The sequence below is a fragment of the Cherax quadricarinatus genome, chromosome 69 (genome assembly GCF_038502225.1).
Source record: "Cherax quadricarinatus isolate ZL_2023a chromosome 69, ASM3850222v1, whole genome shotgun sequence".
Taxonomy (NCBI): Eukaryota; Metazoa; Arthropoda; class Malacostraca; order Decapoda; family Parastacidae; genus Cherax; species Cherax quadricarinatus.
In genome coordinates, this window is record NC_091360.1 from 4,440,746 (window position 1) to 4,463,816 (window position 23,071).

Sequence of the window (23,071 nt, forward strand, 5' to 3'; positions counted from 1 at the left end):
CTTAAATAACGTATATTAAAGCTGATTTCCTCTATTCTGTTTATTACAATATACAGTACACTACTGTATAAACATTTAAAAATATACTAAAAATGTTATAAATGGTGCAAGGGTGACATTAAAGCAATATTAAAGATGGTTGACATAAACCCATTATCATTATAGCTCCTCGTTTAGCGATGAATTTGTTTATCAATGCGGTATTAGTAATGGAACTCCATCATTAAGTGAGGAGAGGCTGTATTAAGAAAAGTGCTGCTGTTTACAAATATGATGTAAATGGTTTAGAAAGCTGATAAGTTGAACAATGCAACACTTGTGCAACGTAACAAACATTCCAAAATGTTGCATAAGTGTCTCATTGTTCACAAATAATCCACCCTTGAAACATTATGATGATATTTTGGTCCATCTTGAACCAATGTCAAGTTGCAACTCTTGTGACATGACAGTTGTCCAGGATGGACAAAAGCATATCATAAGCTCCTCTTTTACATATTAGTTACCTGTGAACTGCTCCAGCTATGGTGTTGTGACTCTATTTTAACGAGTGCTAAAGTGTTATACCGTGTTAGCACGCTTAACTTATCTATCTAGAGAAATAGGTGACTTCTCTGCAGGTGATGTTAAGACTAATCACTTCTGAGTTTTAATGAATTAAAACACCTGTAGCTGTAATTAAATACCAATGCGATAACTCTCACCATTAGCTGCCTCCAGCAACTCCTCCTTGGCCCAGCCATGTTCTGACAGCAAGAGTGAAGTATAATACACAACATGCTGATGAGGCTGATCTGCATTAAAGTTACGCAGTGCACGAACATACTGGTGGCAAGAAAAAATGACTAAGTTTTACCTTTCACCCACAAAGAAATTTTTATATTTTTATAAATCTTGCTAAAAAGTACAAAAAATTACTATTTTTAAACTTATCAACTCTGAAATTTGCTGCAATTTATTTTTTAACACACTGGCCATCTCCCACCGAGGCAAGGTGACCGGACAAAGAAATACTAACCATCATTCATACTATCACTGCCTTGTCAGAGTCATACAACTACAACAGTTTAGAAGCCCCTTTAAATAGCAAATATCCCAATCTCCTCCTTTATTATAGGCACTAAACTTTCCACCTCCAGGACTCAAGTCCAGCTAACTGGTTTCCCTGAGTCCCTTCACGAAATATTACAGTTAACATATTTTTATAAACCTTAGACACTGCAGCCTAAAGAAGAGAAAACACATTCCCCCATATTTTTGTATCAATTCAATTTCACACAGATGTACTATATTACAAATAAAACCAATTTCCTAGCCATTTTTGTCTGGCCAACAAAAATTTCTACAATAAAAAATGTACATAGTTCATGAGGTTATTATTCCATTGGGAGACTCCAACATTGTTTTCCTTTTCCTGGCCAAATTATTACAGCACTACACTATCATCCATCACTGGACGTGCGGCATTGCGTGGTAGAAAAGAATTAGTCAAAAATTCAAATGCAGGCATGGAAGAGTGTAGAGTAATGAACCTCAAATATGAATAAATAGTTTAAAAAACCAACAAGTTGATAAATGAGACACTTGTGAAACATTTGGGAATCTTTATTCTGGAACTGTTTTGTCAGCCAGTGGCTTCTTCAGTCCTATGCAGAGAAATAGTGGAAGATGAGGAGTTTGAGGAAATCAGTTGTGGGCCCCATAACAAATATCTTCACATACCCACACACATTAAGGAGTGAATTTATCCAATAACCTGGATTTTGACTATGGTGGCATTTATTATCATCCACCACGCAATGCCTCATAGCCTCTCAAGGCCAAACCCTATAATATTTTTTTACCATAATTTATTTCTATAACTATATTTGCAAATGATGTCACCAGATGTAATTAAAAACTATTTAAACAATAAAGGCTATAATTTTATTTTAAAAAGTTACCAAATATTTTTTTTTTTTTTTTTTTTTTATTATCACACCGGCCGATTCCCACCAAGGCAGGGTGGCCCGAAAAAGAAAAACTTTCACCATCATTCACTCCATCACTGTCTTGCCAGAAGGGTGCTTTACACTACAGTTTTTAAACTGCAACATTAACACCCCTCCTTCAGAGTGCAGGCACTGTACTTCCCATCTCCAGGACTCAAGTCCGGCCTGCCGGTTTCCCTGAATCCCTTCATAAATGTTACTTTGCTCACACTCCAACAGCACGTCAAGTATTAAAAACCATTTGTCTCCATTCACTCCTATCAAACACGCTCACGCATGCCTGCTGGAAGTCCAAGCCCCTCGCACACAAAACCTCCTTTACCCCCTCCCTCCAACCCTTCCTAGGCCGACCCCTACCCCGCCTTCCTTCCACTACAGACTGATACACTCTTGAAGTCATTCTGTTTCGCTCCATTCTCTCTACATGTCCGAACCACCTCAACAACCCTTCCTCAGCCCTCTGGACAACAGTTTTGGTAATCCCGCACCTCCTCCTAACTTCCAAACTACGAATTCTCTGCATTATATTCACACCACACATTGCCCTCAGACATGACATCTCCACTGCCTCCAGCCTTCTCCTCGCTGCAACATTCATCACCCACGCTTCACACCCATATAAGAGCGTTGGTAAAACTATACTCTCATACATTCCCCTCTTTGCCTCCAAGGACAAAGTTCTTTGTCTCCAAATATTTATGCTAACTATATACAGTGGACCCTCGCCTAACACTATTAATCTGTTCCTGAGAGCTCAACGTTAGGCGAAATTATCGTTAGGCGAATTAATTTTCCCCATAAGAAATACAGGTCTCCCTCAACATTCACGTTTTCAGCTTTCGCGGGCTTCACACATTCGCGAATTCCCAACCGCCAAATTCCCAGCCACCAAATTCCCAGCCGCCAAATCATATTCAAGTTTCCCGCCACCTGCGAGTCCCTACTACCCTCCCTCCGACCCCCGCAACTGGCAGCCAGCCCTCCCACCACTCAGTGTGGTGAGTATTTTGTTTGTTCATTATTTGCTATTAAACTACATTATAAATAATGTAAACACATTCATGACTGCATATTGGAATGGCTATTTGGACAGGTATTGGACGGTGACATCATGTGTTTACTCTTGAACACAGCAAAGAATCAAACATTTCTGCTACTGCTAATAATAACAATAATAATAATAATAATAATAATAATAATAATAATAATAATAATAATAATAATAATAAATAATAATACAATATAATTGAAGAAGGAAATTGTACAAAAATACGAGGGAGTGGTTGACACATCGTCAGTGTGGCTTTGTTTATGCTGGAGTGAACATTAGTCTCCCTGCTCTTCCAAATATTTCACAATAATTCATTGTTTGGTGCTTGTAGATTGAGTGTGACTGGAGTGGTTGAGGCAGTGGTAGAGGTGATAGAGGCAGTGGTAGAGGCAGTGATAGAGGCAGTGGTAGAGGCAGCGATAGAGGCAGTGGTAGAGGCAGCGATAGAGGCAGTGGTAGAGGCAGCGATAGAGGCAGTGATATTTACTAACATATATGTTATAAATAATAATAGTACATTATGAATAACATTTATTATTATTATTATAAATGTTATTAATATTAATATGTACTATTATTATTTATAACATACGTATATGTTAGTAAATACCACTGCCTCTACCACTGCCTCTACCACTGCCTCTATCACTGCCTCTATCACTGCCTCTATCACTGTCTCTACCACTGCCTCAACCGCTGAATTATTGTGAAATGTTTGGAAGAGCAGGGAGACTAATGTTCACTCCAGCATAAACAAAGCCACACTGACGAAGTGTCAACCACTCCCTCGTATTTTTGTACAATTTCCTTCTTCAATTATATTGTATTATTATTATTATTATTATTATTATTATTATTATTATTATTATTATTATTGTTATTATTAGCAGTAGCAGAAATGTTTGATTCTTTGCTGTGTTCAAGAGTAAACACATGATGTCACCGTCCAATACCTGTTCAAATAGCCATTCCAATATGCAGTCATGAATGTGTTTACATTATTTATACTGTAGTTTAATAGCAAATAATGAACAAACAAAACACTCACCACACTGAGTGGTGGGAGGGCTGGCTGCCAGTTGCGGGGGTCGGAGCGAGAGTAGTAGGGACTCGCATTGGTTGAGGAAGTGGTGGAGGCAGTGGAGGAGCCTGTGGTATTTAATAACATACATGTTATTAAAGCATAACATGTACATATTTAGTACAACTTACAACATTTTCATGTATTTTATGATTGTTCATGGTTCAACAAGTTAAGCAGTATTGTATTATATTTCCCTACAATATATTGGGGCACCAAAATTCACGGTTTTTCAACATTTGCGAGGCTCTTGATCCCCTAACCCTCACGAATGTTGAGGGACACCTGTAATGGAAATCAAATTAATCCGTTCCTGACACCCCAAAGTATGAACAAAAAAAAATTTTTACCACATGAAATATTCACAGTTCCATGACACTTACCTTTACTGAAGATCTGGTGATGATTGATGGGATGGGAGGAGGGGAGACTGTGGATGGTGTTAATGTTTAGAAGGGGAATCCCCTTCCATTAGGACTTGAGGTGGCAAGTCCTTTTCTGGGGTTACTTCCCTTCTTCTTTTAATGCCACTAGGACCAGCTTGAGAGTCACTGGACCTCTGTCGCATAACATATCTGTCCATAGAGGCCTGTACCTCCCGTTCCTTTATGACATTCCTAAAGTGTTTCACAACATTGTCAGTGTAATAGTCACCAGCACGGCTTGCAATAGCTGTGTGAGGGTGATTTTCATCAAAAAAGGTTTGCACTTTAAGCCACATTGCACACATTTCCTTAATCTTTGAAGTAGGCAACTTCCTCAATTTCTCTATCCCTTCCTCCGAAGCAGTTTCCTCAGGTGTGGCCTCTTGCTGTTAAAGATGATCTAGCAGCTCATCAGTGGTTAGTTCTTCATTGTCCTCCTCCACCAACTCTTCCACATCCTCCCCACTAACCTCCAACCCCAAGGACTTCCCCAATGCCATAATGGATTCCTCAACTGGCATAGGATTCCCAGGGTTAGCCTCAAACCCTTCAAAATCCCTTTTGTCTACACATTCTGGCCACAGTTTCTTCCAAGCAGAGTTCAAGGTCCTCTTAGTCACTTCCTCCCAAGCCTTACCTATAATGTTTACACAATTGAGGATGCTAAAGTGATCTCTCTAAAACTCTCTTAGAGTCAATTGAGTTTCTGAGGTCACTACAAAGCACCTTTCAAACATAGCTTTTGTGTACAGTTTCTTGAAGTTGGAAATGACCTGCTGGTCCATGGGCTGCAGGAGAGGAGTGGTATTAGGAGGCAAAAACTTGACCTTAATGAAGCTCATTTCCGCAGAAGGTCGCTCTGCCACGTCTGAAGGATGACCAGGAGCATTGTCTAATACAAGGAGGCACTTAAGGTCTAATTTCTTTTCAATTAGGTAATTTTTCAGTGGGGGCAAATGCATGGTGTAACCAGTCATAGAAAAAGTCCCTAGTGACCCATGCCTTACTGTTTGCCCTCCACAGCACACACAAATTAGCCTTGAGGACATTGTTTTTCCTGAACACTCTGGGAGTTTCAGAGTGATACACCAATAAAGGCTTCACTTTGCAATCACCACTAGCATTGGCACACATCAACAGAGTAAGCCTGTCTTTCATAGGCTTATGTCCTGGGAGTGCCTTTTCCTCCTGAGTAATGTAGGTCCTGCTTGGCATTTTCTTCCAAAACAGGCCTGTTTCGTCACAATTAAACACTTGTTCAGGTTTCAGTCCTTCACTGTCTATGTACTCCTTGAATTCCTGCACATATTTTTCAGCCGCTTTGTGGTCCAAACTGGCAGCCTCACTATGCCTTATCACACTATATATGCCACTACGATTCTTAAATCTCTCAAACCAACCTTTGTTGGCCTTAAATTCACTCACATCACCACTAGTTGCAGGCATTTTTCTAATTAAATCGTCATGCAACTTCTTAGCCTTTTCACATATGATTGCTTGAGAGATGCTATCTCCTGCTATCTGTTTTTCTTTTATCCACACCAATAACAGTCTCTCAACATCTTCTATCACTTGCGATCTCTGTTTCGAAAACAAAGTTGCACCTTTGGCAAGAACAGCTTCTTTGATTGCCGTTTTCTTGGCCACAATAGTAGCGATGGTTGACTGGGGTTTTGTGTACAATCTGGCCAGCTCGGAGACACGCACTCCACTTTCATACTTAGCAATGCTCTCTTTCTTCATATCCATAGTAATTCTCACCCTTTTTCCTGTAGGGTTGGCACTAGAAGCTTTCTTGGGGCCCATGGTGACTTATTTTGCAGCTGTAATCACTAAAAAGGCTGTGATAATATGAAATGTTCCGATTGTATGCTTGGAAGCGACCGCAGTGGCTGGCTTGTAAACACTGGCACCCACGGAACAAGTGAGGCAGGCTCAGGCCGCACATGGACACATCTCGAACAAATCGTGTTGAGCGAGTTTTTTAGTGCTAGCCGTGGCAAAATTTTTGCGTTAAAAATGTATCGCTAGGCGGATTTAACGTTATGCGATGCGTTCGTTAGGCGAGGGTCCACTGTAATACATATCTAACCCTTCCCATTGTATTTTCATTATAATTTCCTTTATGTATTAAAATAACATTTAAGTACATAAAGTATGTTAAACTTCAAAGCCTATCAAATGCATGGCTAAAATAATAATTAAAATATGCTCAGTGTACATACTATTACTGTATCTTCAATAAGTGCAACATTTTTACCCTGGCAGAGTTGTACATGGTATATCACCAGGGCTGTGGAGTCGGCACATAAAACCTTTGCCCCTGACTCTGTTATTTATGGCACCTCCGACTCCTTAAATTACAATTTACTGACTACACATTCTTCTACATAACTAATCTAATAGATAGATGGCCCAAAGTATTAAAATGATAGTGACTTACGGCATCTTTAAGAATCTCAAAGCGCTTGGGGTCAACAGTGAAGGAAGTCATACGTTCCATAATCTTCTCCAAAAGAACATGTTGTTTATCATTGTAGCCTTTCACCGTTAGCTGAAATATAAAATACATCTTTAGGTAAGACAACATAAATTCAATTTATCAATCAATACAAAAAATGGCATATAATACTGACAAGATGAGGAAGGAGAAACATATGCAACATGTGGCAATCTTTATTTCAGATAGATACCCAGGTGTTACATGTGTCTTATGCCTCAATTTAAAAAAGCATCAACAGGACTTGGTAGTCTATGGAAACTCTCTCTTAGGGTAAGTTAAGGGGTGTCCATTTGTTTCCTAAGTGAAACTGCAAAGTAGGAAAATCATTAGGAAAGAAGCATACTAAAATAAAAATGAACAAATAAGAGAAAACAGACACAAGGAAAATGGTTGTCTTTGGAATGACAGTGTATAGTAGATGCTGAAAAAAATGTAACATACAGTCAGCTGGTCCAGTAAGATAAGTATAGGAATATGACATAAATGGTTTAGAAAACTGACAAGTTGAAGAATGAGGCACTTGTGTAACATTTGAGAATCTTAGTTACGTAAACATTTTGCCAGCCAGTGGCTTCTTCAGTACATTACAGAGAAGAATGGTGGAAGATGAAAGGAGTTCGAGATAATTAGTCCCTCGGCATGAAGTCATGTGTTCAGTCCATCAATATTTTTCTCAAGATTAATGGACTGAACACACTGAATCTGTAATGAACTGAAGAAACCACTGGCTGGTGAAACATTTCCATAATAAGATTCCCAAATGTTGCAAAAGTGTCTCTTCTTCAACTTGTCAGTTTTCTAAACCATTTATATCGTATTCCCATACTTACTTTACTGGACCAGCTGACTGTATGCTACATTTTTTCAGCATTCCACTGTCATTCCAGAGATAATCATTTTGCTTGTGACCATTCTCTCTCATTTGTTCTTTTCTATTTTACTACGCTTCTTTCATCCTGAGTTTCCTGCCTTACAGTCTTAGGTAATCCTCAATTTTCCCTATCATTCCCCAAAAATATTTTTAAGCCCTGCCCATGAACTTCCTATGACCAATTTTTGAGGAGTCATATAACATATAACTAGTACTTAAGAGAGGAACCTTATAATAATGCTGCCATCTGTTTTGAACCATTTGTCAAGTTGCAACAGTTATCACTTGACAGTGGTCCAAGATGGACTGAAACATCAAAAGCTTTATCTTTTACAGATGAGATTGAGATATTTGTGAATTGTATTTTGTCTTTTATTCTTCAACTTACATTAAGCCCATACTTGGTATTGGAGAGAGAATATGAGAGTCCAGCCAGTTCAGCAGCGTAAGTGTACTCAGTGAGGGCATCACGAAACAGCTGTGCAAACATGTGCAGCAGGTTGGTGTGGTGGGGATCTAGGTAGGCCAGTGGACTGAAAATATAAAGCAAAACCATTAGAAATGGCACACGTGCAATTGTGACACATCACTCACATTTAGCTAATATGCAACATTTGCGTATCTTTATAGTGGTGGTGTTTTGCCAACCAGTGGTTGGATTAATCCAATGCAGAGAATAATACTAAAGATGGCAGAAGATATGAATCAGCAGTCTGAGGTGATCAGTCTCTGAGCCCTGATGCATCTGTTAGAGATGGTAGAAGACAAAGTAGTTTGAGATGATCAGTCCCTCAGCCTTGAAAGGAGACTAATCTCAGTCTATCATTATTGATGAAATTCATCAATAATGATGGACTGAACACCTCCTTTCAAGACTGAGAGACTGATCACCTCAAACTAATACTTCCTGTCTTCCACCATTCTAGTATCATGCTTCCTATTGGACTGCTATAGCCACCAATTACGAAACATATTCACAATAAAGATACCCAAGTTTATCTACACGTTGGCTTAGTATACCATTTATAAATAATACATTTGAGAAAAACATACTAAAAAATGTTAAAAATAATAATAAATCAACAAGTAAGATCTGAGCATTATAATTTGCATATACATAACAAATCTGTTGAAAATTATATTTCTCTGAAGAATACAATGATATAAACACCTTCTATAATGAATAAATCTGAAACAAATTTATCTGCAGTCTGAATCCTATATAATACCATCTCATCATGATTAAAAGAAGTATTTCTTTTTTTCAATATGCTGGCCATCTCTCACCAAGGCTCAATGCTGAGAATAGACCATACACCACAAAGGTTGTAATAACATAAGTTAAATTTGCCAACAATTTATTACAGCACGAAAAGTGGCACAGCATAAGAATCTCGGCCGGAGGGACCTGGGATTGATTCCCAGGCAGGATGAGATGTATGGGTAAGTCTCTCTACACCTGTCCATGTTTAGGTTATTTGCTGGATATCACATATTTTTAACATACCAGTCATCTCCCAACGAGATAGGGCGACCCATGAGAAGAAACACGTTTTCCAATTGACTGAATGATGGCAAATATGTTTCCCTTCTTAGGGATCACCCTACCTCGGTGGGAAATGGCCAGTGAGTTACAAAAAAATCTTTTTTTTTTTTTTTTTTTTTTTTAATATTTTGAGAAATGTCCATTACTCAGAAAAGATGATTATCAGTATTCTACAGTATGTCAATATATGCTTGTAAAAGCTCAACATAAACCGTAATGAATGACTGTCAAAGAATAAACAGAACTGACAGGGACTTAAATTGTGATCCTGGAATGAAGAAGTCTCTATCGAGTTTATTACTGTGGTACAGTATTGGGCCTACAACATGCCCAGACTAAAGTTCGAATCCCTGTTCATTCTTTTGCTTTCATGTGGTACAGCATTAGGACTGCAACATACTTTAAATATGGTTCAAGTCTCTGTCCAGTCTTTAATATATTCCCATGCTTGTATAGTAATAGTATTCTTGAACAAGCTCACCTAAAAAGTTCAGTGTGGATCACAGCCTTCGGAAGTTTAAATTCATCATCTTGCTTGTACCAAATTCTGGCCAGGGAAGTCTCACTTATCATCTCAGGTAAACGACTAACTGGCTGCATAAAAAAAAAAAAAAACTAAAATTCTTATGAAACAACTTAAATAAGTAAAAATATGTAAAAATGTGGGGTGTAGGGAAAGAGGGCTAGCAGTTGTTCAAGGAAAGGCAGGAGGGAGGAAGTTAAGGAGTTTTTAAATGCTAGGGTTTTTGGGCATCCAATAGGCTTTTGTGAATGCCTTTCATAGAAGCTAGTGAAGCCAAGTAGTATTCACAATGATGTACAGTTGAAGTGCGAGCAGGGTAACATTTACAAAAATATACAGGGAAATCAGTTATGTGGGCTCGAGTCCTAGAGGTGAGAAGTATTGGGGCTGCATTCTGAAAGAAAGGATGTGGATATTACAGTAAGGAGGGGCCATCTCAACCCTTTCAGGGTTCAGACCCCTGCTCTGAGAATTGCTCTCATGGTCCACAAATTAAACAAACAAAAAAAAATTATTAAATGATAGAGAATCTTTTTCCAAAAGTAATGATTCCAAAAGTATGAAACTTGATGGAAAACTTAGGGAATTATGTCCACACACAGTTAGTGGTCTTGGCAATATTTATTCATCGGTGATTTCACCCACTTTGTGTACTATTTTCGAACAATTATGTTTTTCCAGTCAACAAAACTCATAGCTATTTTGCTAGTGCTGTATTTCTTCTATTCTAATGATTGAGTACAAGAAACTACCCATTCACCTATTTCAACTACCCAATAAAGTGATCAGAAATTGGTAATTTGGCCAATTTCACACAAAATTAAAAAAATTGCCAAATTAAAAATAGGATCCAGAATAAACAATGTAGACAGTCATGGCACTTAAAAAAACACTTCCTCTGTTCATTAGTTACGTCAACAGACCTCTCCTATATTGCGTTTGCTTTCCATTTTGAATTTATATTCACACAAAAAAATAGAAGATTTACTGCTATGCAGACTACTGCATTATTGATGCAGTAGTCTGGATGGATATGTGGTGCAGCAGGCCTCCAGCAGCAACAGCCTGGTTGACCAGGCAAGCACCAGATGAGCCTGGCTCATTGCCAGGCTCCTAGAGTAGTGAAACTCTTAAAACTCTTCAAAGGTATAAAAATGTCAGCGCATTTGTAAACACACATGAAACTGACCATTTGCACACGTATTGGATGAGTGACGTAATCTGTGTGCTATGGAATATCGGCAAAAAATCAAATATTTCTGTTACTTTGAGCTCAGTTTCAAGCTACTTTCAGTCCTGAAACCAATTAAAATCATTGTTATTTCTGTAATATATCTTCCATTCTATCAAATGAGACCAAGAAACAGAGAATACATCTATAAAAACAATATGAAAATACACTGAAAAGTCACTGTTATACACTAAAAACATGGTTTCAGTTTTTTTCTCACTAGGCACTGCCTGCTGCAGGACTTTTTTATGTGGTGCACACTTACTGCATACTCAATCCTCATATCTAGGCCCAAATTTACCGCTCACAGCTTACCTGAGAAAGCTGAGCTCATCACGGAGAACAACAGGACTGACCTGGGCTTCAAAGCCATAGAACTACGGGACCGATCTGGACTTCAAAGCTGTGGAACAACAGGACTTGCCTCAAAAAGGTTAAGGCAATTTTAAACTTGTGTATATATTACAGAACAGTAGCCCTAACTTCTCACATCATAAAAATCTCTGAAAGAGTGATGAGACAGCAGAGTACAAATTTCATGGACTAGCACAAGCAGCATAACCTGAAGCAGCATGGTTTTAGAGCAGCATGATCATGTCCGTCACAGCTGCTGAACCATTATGACAATTTCGGAGGCGTTGGAAGACGACCAAAACGCAAATGTAATTTACACATATTTGGCAAAGGTGCTTGACAAATGCGATCATGGAGTGATAGTGCACAAAATGAGAGCCATGGGCATTATAGGGAAGGTAGGCAGATGGATTTTCGAGATCCTAACACACAGAACACAAAAAGCAGTAGTAAACAGTGAGATAAAAAGCTCAGTGCTCCAAGGCACTGTCCTGGCACCTCTGCTGATTCTCATCCTCATAGCAGACATAGATAAAAACACCCATCACACTACTGTATCATCATTTGCAGATGACACTAAAATAAGCATGAAAATCACTATGGGAGAGGACACTGAAAAATTACAGGAAGACATAAGCAGGGTTTTCCAATGGGCAGTGGAGAACAACATGACATTCAATGGTGATAAGTTCCGCTGCTTAGGTATGGAAAGAATGAAGAACTCAGAAGGAACACTATATACAAAACTCAAGAGGGTCACTAAATAGATCGAAAGGAACACGCAAAAGACCTGGGAATAATTACATCAGCTGACCTTTCTTTTAAAGACCATAACAAGACCAAGATCATGACAGCCTGGAAGATGATGGGGTGGGTATTGAGAACATTCAAAACAAGGGAAATAATGCCGATGGTGACACTCTTCAAATCACTAGTGCTCCCTCATTTAGAATATTGCTCAGTGATGATGGCCCTGTTCAAAGCAAGAGAAATATCAGAGCTGGAACAAATATTAAGATTATTTATGGCTCACACTGAACCAGTAAAGCACCTAAATTACTGGGAATTTCTTCAAGTCTTGAACATGTACTCACTGAAGCAGAGAGAGAGAGAGAGAGATACATGATAATATATACCTGGAAAGTACTTGAGGGCCTGGTACCAAATCTGCACACTGCCATAACAACATACTTGAGTGAGAGATATGGGAGGAAGTGCAAAATAAACCCAGTAAGCAGTAGAGGTGCAGTGGAGACAATAAGGGAACACTGTTTCAATATCTGGGATCCCAGACTATTCAACATCTTACCAGAAGATATCTGAAACATGGCTGGAACAAGTGTAGAAGCCTTCAAGAGGAAATTGGACAAGTATCTTCACCAGGTGCCAGATCAACCAGGCTGTGATGGATATGTGGTGCAGCAGGCCTCCAGCAGAGCAGCAACAGCCTGGTTGACCAGGCAAGCACCAGATGAGCCTGGTTCATGGCCATGCTCCTAGAGTAGTGAAACTCTTAAAACTCTTCAAAGGTATAAAGGTAGAAAGGTAAAGGTTCAAAGGTACAAAGGTATATAGTGCACAAGATATGCCTCTCAGATGAAAGCATATAGACAGTCTTCATGCAATGCAACCTTCACAAACAGCAAGAATTTACTGTTTTTTTTAACATACTGGCTGTCTCTCACCAAGATAAGCTATCCTCCCAAAAAAAGAGGAAACACATTCACCATCCCTCACTCAATTACTGTCTTGCCAGAAGTGTACTGACATCACAGTTAAACATGGCCTCTCCTCAGGGTGCAGGAACTATACTTCCCACCTCCAGGCTTTACTGCATTTGCCAGAAAATCTGTAGTTCAATTAACACAGCAAAATATTCACCTGCACATCTTTAAACAGGTCAAAACTTGTAGGCACAAATTCATTCTTTGTTGGTAAATGCAACTGATCGTTCAGTCCAGCAGACTGCCACTGTTCCAGGAGGCCCGGGTCAATTTCTTCCATCTTGTAGCAAGTCCCATACCACTTTTCAGTGCATGTTACCTTCTCTGACAATGCTTTTCCCACAACAGCAATCCTGAAAAAAATATATATATACATGTAAATCATATTTTGATAAGAAGAGCACATGAACAAAGGCATGATGGATTCATAGCAGTCATAACACAACTACAGGAGGGCCCAGATTTACAGCGCTTCATTTTACAGTATTTCATTTATACCCATTCATCATTTATTCAGACTTCCTACAATAAATATACTCACCACTCACTAATAAGCTAAGGACAAAAATATTTTAAGATAAGTAATGTGTCGTAAGAGGCAACTAAAATGCTGGGAGCAAGGGGCTAGTAACCCCTTCTCCTGTATACATTACTGAATTTAAAAAGCAAAACTTTCATTTTTCCTTTTGGGCCACCCTGTCTCGGTGGGATACAGTCGGCTTGTTGAAAGAAGTAATGTGTGTATTGCATATGCATTTTTTTAGGCCTATCTTTATTGCTCACTTAATATATGACAGAGTAAACATGTTATCAAGGTTTTATATGCATTTGAAAGTGAAAAAAAGGCTATGATTCACTTTACAGCGATTTTTGCCTCACAGCGATAGCCCGGAACCTAATCTGCTGTATAAGCAGGGCCCTCCTGTATAAACAACTTGGGGAAACGGGCAAGGCTCAAACCCATGACAAGACAATGCTAAAACTTTCAAGCCTGTTGACTCACAACTAGTGTGTGCAAACTTCATAGAATTCATACAGCTAGATATATTTCAGAGTAAAAGAACAATGATTCAGCTGAAGAATTATAATTTTGACAAGTAGGAAAGATTTGAGTCCTATTTTAGGCCAATTACACTGTCCCAGTTGAAAAAATTCTTAGCTATTTCACTAGTATGGCTTCCATTTTATCGAGTGAACATAAGAAACTATTTCAACTACCCACTAAAGTGATCAGAAATTGGTAATTTGGCCAATTTCACACAAATTTCAGAATATGCCAATTTGAAAATAGGGTCCAGAATAAACAATGCACACAATCTTGGCACTAAAATAACATTTCCTCTGTTCATTAGTTATGTTCCCAGGCTTTACACATGAATTTCATTTTGAATTTTTATTCACACAAAAAATAGTAGATTTACTGTTATGCATTATTGTAATAATTGTATAAATAATGTCAGTGCATTTATCATTGCATATTAGACTGACCAGTTGGACACATATTGGATGAGTGACATGATTTTACTCTGGAATATTGGAAAAAAATTGAATATATTTGCTACTTTGAGCTCAACTTCAAGCTACTTCCAGTCCTGCAACCTATGAAAATCATCTCTATTTCTATAATATATCTTCCATTTTATCAAATGATACCAAAAAGCTGAGAATACAATTACAAAAATCATCCAAAAATATACTGCAAAGTCACTATTTTAAACCAAAACCACGGTCGGTTGGGGCAGGATTTCTTTTATATGGTGCACACTTACCGCAGTGATCCATTCTCTCATATCTAAACCTAAATTTACTGCTCACAGTATATCTGGGCTGAGCTCATCACTTAGTTCTATGGCAAGGACACAGGCTTCAAACCCATAGTACTACAGCACAGACGGCAAAGTAGCTAAGGCACCGTACCCCATTGGGAGATGGCTGGTGTGTTACAAAAATAAAAAACTTTACATACAACCAGTAATATAAACAAAAGCATGAGAAACTTGACAAGAGCTAAATGCTTTGTTAAGATTTCTAAACAGTTTATACATTCCAGATATAAACCAGTTAAACAGTGAAACTTACCTGATATTTTGGGGAATAAGGTGACTGAGGACCATATCAATAAGCTCTGGTTTAAATTCACTAAGAAGGTAGCCACCACACAGTGCCTCTTCTAATGGGTAATACTGAAGAGAAAAAATATATACAGCATATGATGAAGCATTAGAATGTAGTAGACAGGTGTTGACGAATTGAGGATGTCCACACGGAGATAAACAGTGTAGTATGTTACTGTATATTCTGACGCTAAAGAATATCTATGATATGCAATTTGCATCTGTTTTTGGGTGGGTTTCCTCAGTTCATATACAATGCATGTACACAATGATGCAAATAAACTCATTTTTCAATTTTTATGCAAAACACATCATCAGATTAAGAAGCTCGGTGTCTCTACAATATTCCTCAAACACATTTAAATAACTCATAAATGCAATTTTTTTATTATTCAGAGCTTCAGGACTCTAGGGACCTCTGAGGACTTGACTTCCAAACCCTCTTGAGTTATCGGAACGTCCTGCATTATGTTTGTTCTTGACCTCATAACTGGGGATCATATAAAATGGAGGAAGATTGCACAAGGCTGACAGGTGGTGAAAGAGAAAATTGCAGAGTTGAACTTTAATGGAAAGATTTTGTCTGTGGACAGGGTTCTTCAGTCCTCAATCCCAGTTTTCAGTCTCCAATCAGCAGTCTTCAATCTCCAGTTTGACTTAAGAAGTCTGTCCACAGGCAAATATCTAAACAAAATTGTTCTTTACCATCACACAGAATGTACAACCTGACTTCTTTAAGACTTCAACAAACACACTGAATGTTTTGTCATCACTTACATGCAACTGTTCCGAGAGGCCACACGTGTAAGACTGGGGCCGCTCCTTGTCTTTAAACCGGAAAGTCATACTACTCAGGTCTCGGCACTCATCAAACACCCACTGCTGTGGTCCCTCTTTCTTCAGTAAGTTCAAATACTACAAAAACATAGGAAAGTTTAACACAGAATTCCATTCCTTTTACATTTAAAAAGGTGCTTAAAATTTTTTATTCTATTCCATTTACATTAGAAAAAGGTGCTTTAAAAAAAAGTTAAGAGAATCTCTTCTCACAATGTGCTTTCAACTAATAGTGAATCAAACTAAGGACCTAATATTCACAAATAATCCATATTTAGGAGAGGAAACTAACAATGTTTCAGTCAGTCCTGGACTATTGTCACGTCAGCCATGACTTGATGATTGTCCACGACTGACCAAAATGTCGTCATAGTTTACTCACCTAACTGCAGATTATTTGTGAATTTTTCAGCCATGATCCTGTGATTTTCTTCTCTTAAGGACCTTATAAACCATACCATGGGTGGGACTTGAACTTGCAGTTAATGAACCATAAAACTCCAAACCAACACATAGCCACTGGGCCAGGTGTGCTAAAGCATTGGTCTGGAGTTTTACGACTCACTAACTGCGAGTTCAATCCCTGCCCGTGGTACGGTTTGTTTGCAATCATGTCATAACGATTTCACGAGTTAAGGACTTTATACACAGCTAACATACAGGTACTTTATCACTAATCAACAAACACTGATGATTTCTTCAGCAAAGAACAATGTCTTTTTTGACAAATCAGACATGTTCAACATCTGGGTATCTTTACTATGTAGACATATGACTAACCATTTACTTTATCAATACAATACAGAAGACTGGAAAAGTAAAAGATGAGGTAATCAGCCCCTTGGTCTAGAAGCAGGTGTTCAGTACCTCAGTCCTAATGAATCTGAAGTACTGAACACCTGCTCCTAGACTGAGGGACTGATTACCTTATCTTCTACCTCTTCAGTCTTCTGTACTGTATTAATAAATCCAATGGATGACAAAAAGTCTGCATAGTAAAGTTACCCAGATGTTGAGTACGTGTGTAACTTAACATCTTGTTAGTACTGTATACCACTAACATTCAATATCCTTCTTTAATGACAAAATAATAACACAGCAATGATGAAAATATCTCAATTACTGACACATTAACAACTTAACAGTCATGATAAATACCTGAAACACGGCAGAGACAATATCTTCAACATGCTCGATTCCCTCTTCAGTCAAGTCCACATTGACAACAAAGAATGCAAAGCCCTTAGCACCAGACTTTTGACCACCAACTAGTGAGTTGACCCAGCCCTGGCCTTTAAGGTAGGACAGTAATGAACCAGGACCCTCGTGACCAATGAGGTGACCTAGGTAATGGCCCGGCTGTAAAAAATTGACAAAATTCTCATCGGTGCTATATACTATTAACAACACATGTGTATGCATGTGCTGTGGATTTAATTTGGAATTGGCAACAAATATCATTTTATTCCATTACATAACCTGATAACAGATCATTGTATCAATAATGTTTCATTGAAGGCAAACATATTCACAGGAGATGATGCTTTAAGGAAACTGGAACTAAACAAACAACATTAAAAGGAGACCCTGTAAACTTCCTTACTAAATTTAGAGAGTGAAACACTCCAGTAGAAGGATGTGGATAATGTTGAAAATGATCTTATAAAAGTGTGGTCATTAAATTCAAGAGTAGACACCTCTGACAATCTGCAAATTATCTAGTACAGAAAATTAGACAAAACTCTTGCTGATCTACCATCAATGTCAAGCTCAATCAAAGGATGTATCAAAAGAGCATTCCTTATCATCAGAATGCACTTATTCTTTTGAATACCAGCAACAACAAACCAAAATCATACAACTATGGATGGGGGAAGGGGGAGAGAAGTGAATAGGCTAATACTGTCTTTTTTCAAAGAGATACCATGTGACCTTCTTGCTGTGTGTGGGTGTCGCACTAGCCAAACCATGAGATGCAAGTGCAAGAGTTCAGAAATTTTGTACATCTTATCAACTTGTCAGAATTTTATGCTATTTTCAACAAAGGAAGAGGATAAATAGGCAAATACAAAGGAGTATCAGTCAGTCTTCACTTAGCAGACGGGAGACTGAATAACCACCTCCCTTTATAAGAACATAAGAAGGAAGGCGGGGTAGGGGTCATCCTCGAAAAGGTTGGAGGGAGGGGGTAAAGGAGATGTTGTGGGCGAGGGGTTTGGACTTCCAGCAAGTGTGCATGAGCGTGTTAGATAGGAGTGAATGGAGACAAATGGTATTTTGGGACCTGACGAGCTGTTGGAGTGTGAGCAGGGTAATATTTAGTGAAGGGATTCAGGGAAACCGGTTATTTTATATAACCGGACTCGAGTCTTGGAAATGGGAAGTACAATGCCTGCACTCTAAAGGAGGGGTTTGAGATATTGGCAGTTTGGAGGGATATATTGTGTATTTTTATATGTATATACAGTACTTCTAAACTGTTGTATTCTGGGCACCTCTGCAAAAACAGTGATTAAGTGTGAGTGAGGTGAAAGTGTTGAATGATGATGATGAAAGTATTTTCTTTTTGGGGATTTTCTTTCTTTTTCAGTCACCCAGCCTCGGTGGGAGACGGCCGACTTGTTGGAAAAAAAAAAAAAAAACTTCCTAGGTAGTAGGGTGGTAGATATCAACCACCCAGGGAGGTACTACCGTCCTACTGAGTGTAAAATAAAAGCCTGTAATTGCTTTACATGATGGTTGGATTGTTGGATTGTCTTTTTTCTGTCTCATAAACATGCAAGAGTTCAGGTACATCTTGCTACTTCTACTTACACTTGGGTCACAGGAGGAGGAAAACAACAGTCAAGGACCAGGTAATCAGGCTGAGGAAGGAAGGAGGAGAGATCACAAGAAACAACCATGAAGTATGTGTGGAACTCAACATGAGATTCAAAGAAGTGTTCACAGAGGAGACAGAAGAGGCTCCAGAAAGATGGAGAGGTGGGGTACACCATCAAGTGTTGGACACATTACATACAACTGAGCAAGATGTGAAGAGGCTGTTAAGTGAGCTAGATACCTCAAAGGGGGTGGGGCCAGATAACACCTCTCCATGGGTCCTGAGAGAGGGAGCAGAGGTCCTATGTGTACCCCTAACAACAATATTCAATACACATCTGTCGAAACAGGGTGCTACCTGAGGTATGGAAGACAGCAAATGTAGTCTCAATTTTTAAAAAAGGAGACAAACATGAAGCATTAAACTATAGACCAGTGTCACTGATATGTATAAAATGCAAAGTCACTGAGAAGATTATCAGGAGAGTGGTGGAACACCTAGAAAGGAATGAGCTTATCAATGACAGCCAGCACAGTTTCAGGGACACGAAATCCTGTGTCACAAGCCTACTGGAGTTCTATGACAGGGTGACAGCAGTAAGACAAGAGAGAGGGGTGGGGAGAGTGCATTTTCTTGGAATGTAAGAAGGCATTTGATGCAGTTCCACACAAGAGATTAATGCAAAAGCTGGAGGACCAGGCAGGGATAACAGAGAAGGCACTACAGTGGATGAGGGAATACCTGTCAGGAAGACAACAGCGAGTCACGGTACGTGGCAAGGTGTCAGAGTGAGCATCTGTGACGAGTGGGGTTCCACATGAGCCAGTCCTAGGACCAGTGCTGTTTCTGATATTTGTGAATGACATGACGGAAGGAATAGACTCTGAGGTGTCCCTGTTTTTAGATGATGTAAAGTTGATGAGAAGAATCCAATTGGACAAGGACCAGGCAGAACTAAAAAGGGATCTGGACAGGCTGCAGGCCTGGTCCAACAACTGGCTCCTAGAGTTCAACCCCACCAAGTGCAAGGTCACGAAGACTGGGGAAGGGCAAAGAAGACCGCAGATGGAGTACGGTCTAGAGGGCCAGAGACTACAAACTTTGCTAAAGGAAAAAAGATCTTGGGGTGAGTATAACACCAGGCACATCTTCTGAGGCACACATCAACCAAATAACTGCTGTAGCATATGGGCACCTAGCAAACCTAAGAACAGCATTCCAACATCTTAATAAGGAATCGTTCAGGACCCTGTACACTGTGTACGTTAGGCCCATATTGGAGCCTGCAGCACCAGTTTGGAACCCACACCTAGCCAAGCACATAAGGAAACTAGAGAAAGTGCAAAAGTTTGCAACAAGAGTAGCCCCAGAGCTAAGGGGTATGTCCTATGAGAAGAGGTTAAGGAAAATTGACCTGATGAAACTAGAGGACAGGAGAGATAGGGAAGACATGATAATGACACACAAAATACTGAGAGGAATCGATAAGGTGGACAGAGACAGAATGTTCCAGAGATGGGACACAGCAACAAGGGGTCACAGTTTGAAATTGACAACTCAGATGAATCACAGGGATGTTAGGAAGTATTTCTTCAGTTACAGAGTTGTGAGGAAGTTAAATAGTTTGAGAAGTGATGCAGTGGAGGCAGGATCCATACATAGCTTCAAGAAGAGGTATGATAAAGCTCATGGAACAGGAAGAGAAACCCAGCAGCGGCAAGTGAAGAGGTGGGGCCAGGAGCTGTAACTCAACCCCTGCAACCACAACTAGGTGAGTACAACTAGGCAAGTACATGCATGTACAAGTATGTATATACACACCCCTCTGGGTTTTCCATTTTCTTATTAGTTCTTGTTCTTGTTTATTTCCTCTTATCTCCATGGGGAAGTGGGACAGAATTCTTCCTCTGTAAGCCATAGGTGCCGTTAGAGGCAACTAAAATGCCAGGAGCGAGGGGCTAGTAACCCCTTCTCCTGTATACATTACCAAAGTTAAAAAGAGAAACTTTTGTTTTTCTTTTTGGGCCACCCTGCCTCGGTGGGAAACAGCCAATTTGCTGAAAGAAGAAGAGAACTTACTGCGTTAGGCCTGCTGGGGTAATCTGTTCCAAAGTCATTCAAGAATTCCGAGAAATACCGATAAAGAGTCACATAATACACCCAGCTTTGGAGCTGATGTCTGGGCACCTCTAACCCCTCTCAAGACTTAGTAGTGACTAACCACTTATTAACCTGAATGAGCCACGCGAGTTCAATACTTTACATAACGTAATAACAATTAGGAAGGAAAGGGTAGGGGAAATTATCAGTAAAAGTTAAAAACTAGTTAAGGATATGGATACCTATACAGTGGTACCTCGGGTTACGAACAGCTCAAAACTCGAACAATTATGTAAGTGTATTTACGTAAGTGATTTTGTAAGTGTATTTTTGGGGGTCTGAAATGGATTAATCTAATTTACATTATTCCTCATGGGAATAAATTTGTTCGGTATCAGCACTCGAACAGCCGTCTGGAACTAACTAATTTTGTATCCCAAGGTACCACTGTATATGATCAGTACTGGTTACAGTACCAAATACAGTATAATTAATCCCTGCTTACTCTATACTGCTACAGAACAATCTACTCATTTAAAGAGAAATATCTTGAGGAAACCTCATTGTGCTATAGATCTCTTTTACAGAGATTTTATTGTCCCACTTACAGAGGTTTTATAGTGTGGATGAAGATCTGGAATGGGGAAAGTGATGTAAAGGTTACGGATGTCCTTCACGGGCACCACATAACATAAACGTCGACACTGATCTGGTCCGAAAGGGTGGGTTGTCCATTCAGGTACAGTCACGTTTTTGTTCTCCACTTCAGTGAACAGATTTATGACCATAGCTTCAAGCTCGTCTAAGCTCTCTGTTGATCAAAAAGTTTAATGTTAAACAGAGTTAAAGGACAAAATTAATTACATCATGTTAAATCATATCAAGATTTAACCCTTTCAGTGTCGAGACCACTGATCCCTAACTCACTCTCAGTGTCGAAAACTTAAAAAAAAAAAAAAAATTATTTTCTCTTTTGAAATGACAGAGAATCTTTTCCTGAGGGTAATGACACCAAAATTATGAAATTTGATGGAAAACTTACGAGATAATGCTCTCATGAAGTTAGCGCTCTCAGTGATATTTACACATTGGTGATTTTGTCCACTTTGAGCCCTATTTCTGGCCAATTCCATTGCTCCAGTCGGCTAGAATCATAGCTATTTTGCTAGAACTCCATTTGTTCTATCGAATGAGTACAAGAAACTGCCCATTTACCAATTTCAACTACTCAATAAAGCGGTCATAAATTGGCAATTTGGCCAATTTCACACAATTTCAAAAGATGCCAATTTCAAAATAGGGTCCAGAATAAACAAGGCAGACATTCCTGGCACTAAAATAACATTTTCTCTGTTCATTAGTCACATCTCCAGGCCCCTCTTGCTTTCCATTTTGAATTTTATTCTCACAAAAAATAGAAGAGGAGGCTGGAGGCAGTGGAGATGTCCTGTCTAAGGGCAATGTGTGGTGTAAACATTATGCAGAGAATTCGGAGTGTGGAAATTAGGAGGAGATGTGGAGTTACTAAAAGTATTAGTCAGAGGGCTGAAGAGGGGTTGTTGAGGTGGTTTGGTCAATTAGAGAGAATGGATCAAAGTAGAATGACTTGGAGAGCGTATAAATCTGTATGGGAAGGAAGGAGGGATAGGGGTCGTCCTCGAAAAGGTTGGAGGAGGGGGTACAGGAGGTTTTGTGGGCGAAGGGCTTGGACTTCCAGCAAGCGTGTGCGAGCGTGTTAGATAGGAGTAAATGGAGACGAATGGTTTTTGGGACTTGGCGAGCTGTTGGAGTGTGGGCAGGGTAATATTTAATGACTGAATCAGGGAAACCATTTATTACAGATTTAGCCGGACTTGAGTCCTGGAAATGTGAAGTACAATGCCTGGACTTTAAAGGAGG

The 23,071-nt window shown here is 39.2% G+C and overlaps 1 protein-coding gene across 2 annotated transcripts in view; it reads right to left on the reverse strand.

The window, feature by feature from the left end:
• Ide (Insulin degrading metalloproteinase) overlaps window positions 1-23,071 on the reverse strand; it is a 58,226-nt gene that overhangs the window by 20,183 nt on the left and 14,972 nt on the right. For both annotated transcript variants that reach the window (XM_053795820.2, XM_053795819.2), the window contains exons 6-14: window positions 21,781-21,983; window positions 17,410-17,610; window positions 16,192-16,329; window positions 15,380-15,483; window positions 13,458-13,653; window positions 9,950-10,062; window positions 8,311-8,455; window positions 6,992-7,102; window positions 705-825 (exon numbers count right to left, since the gene is read on the reverse strand). In XM_053795820.2, coding sequence (XP_053651795.2) covers window positions 705-825; window positions 6,992-7,102; window positions 8,311-8,455; window positions 9,950-10,062; window positions 13,458-13,653; window positions 15,380-15,483; window positions 16,192-16,329; window positions 17,410-17,610; window positions 21,781-21,983 — 1,332 coding nt within the window. The remainder of the gene's footprint in view (window positions 1-704; window positions 826-6,991; window positions 7,103-8,310; window positions 8,456-9,949; window positions 10,063-13,457; window positions 13,654-15,379; window positions 15,484-16,191; window positions 16,330-17,409; window positions 17,611-21,780; window positions 21,984-23,071) is intronic.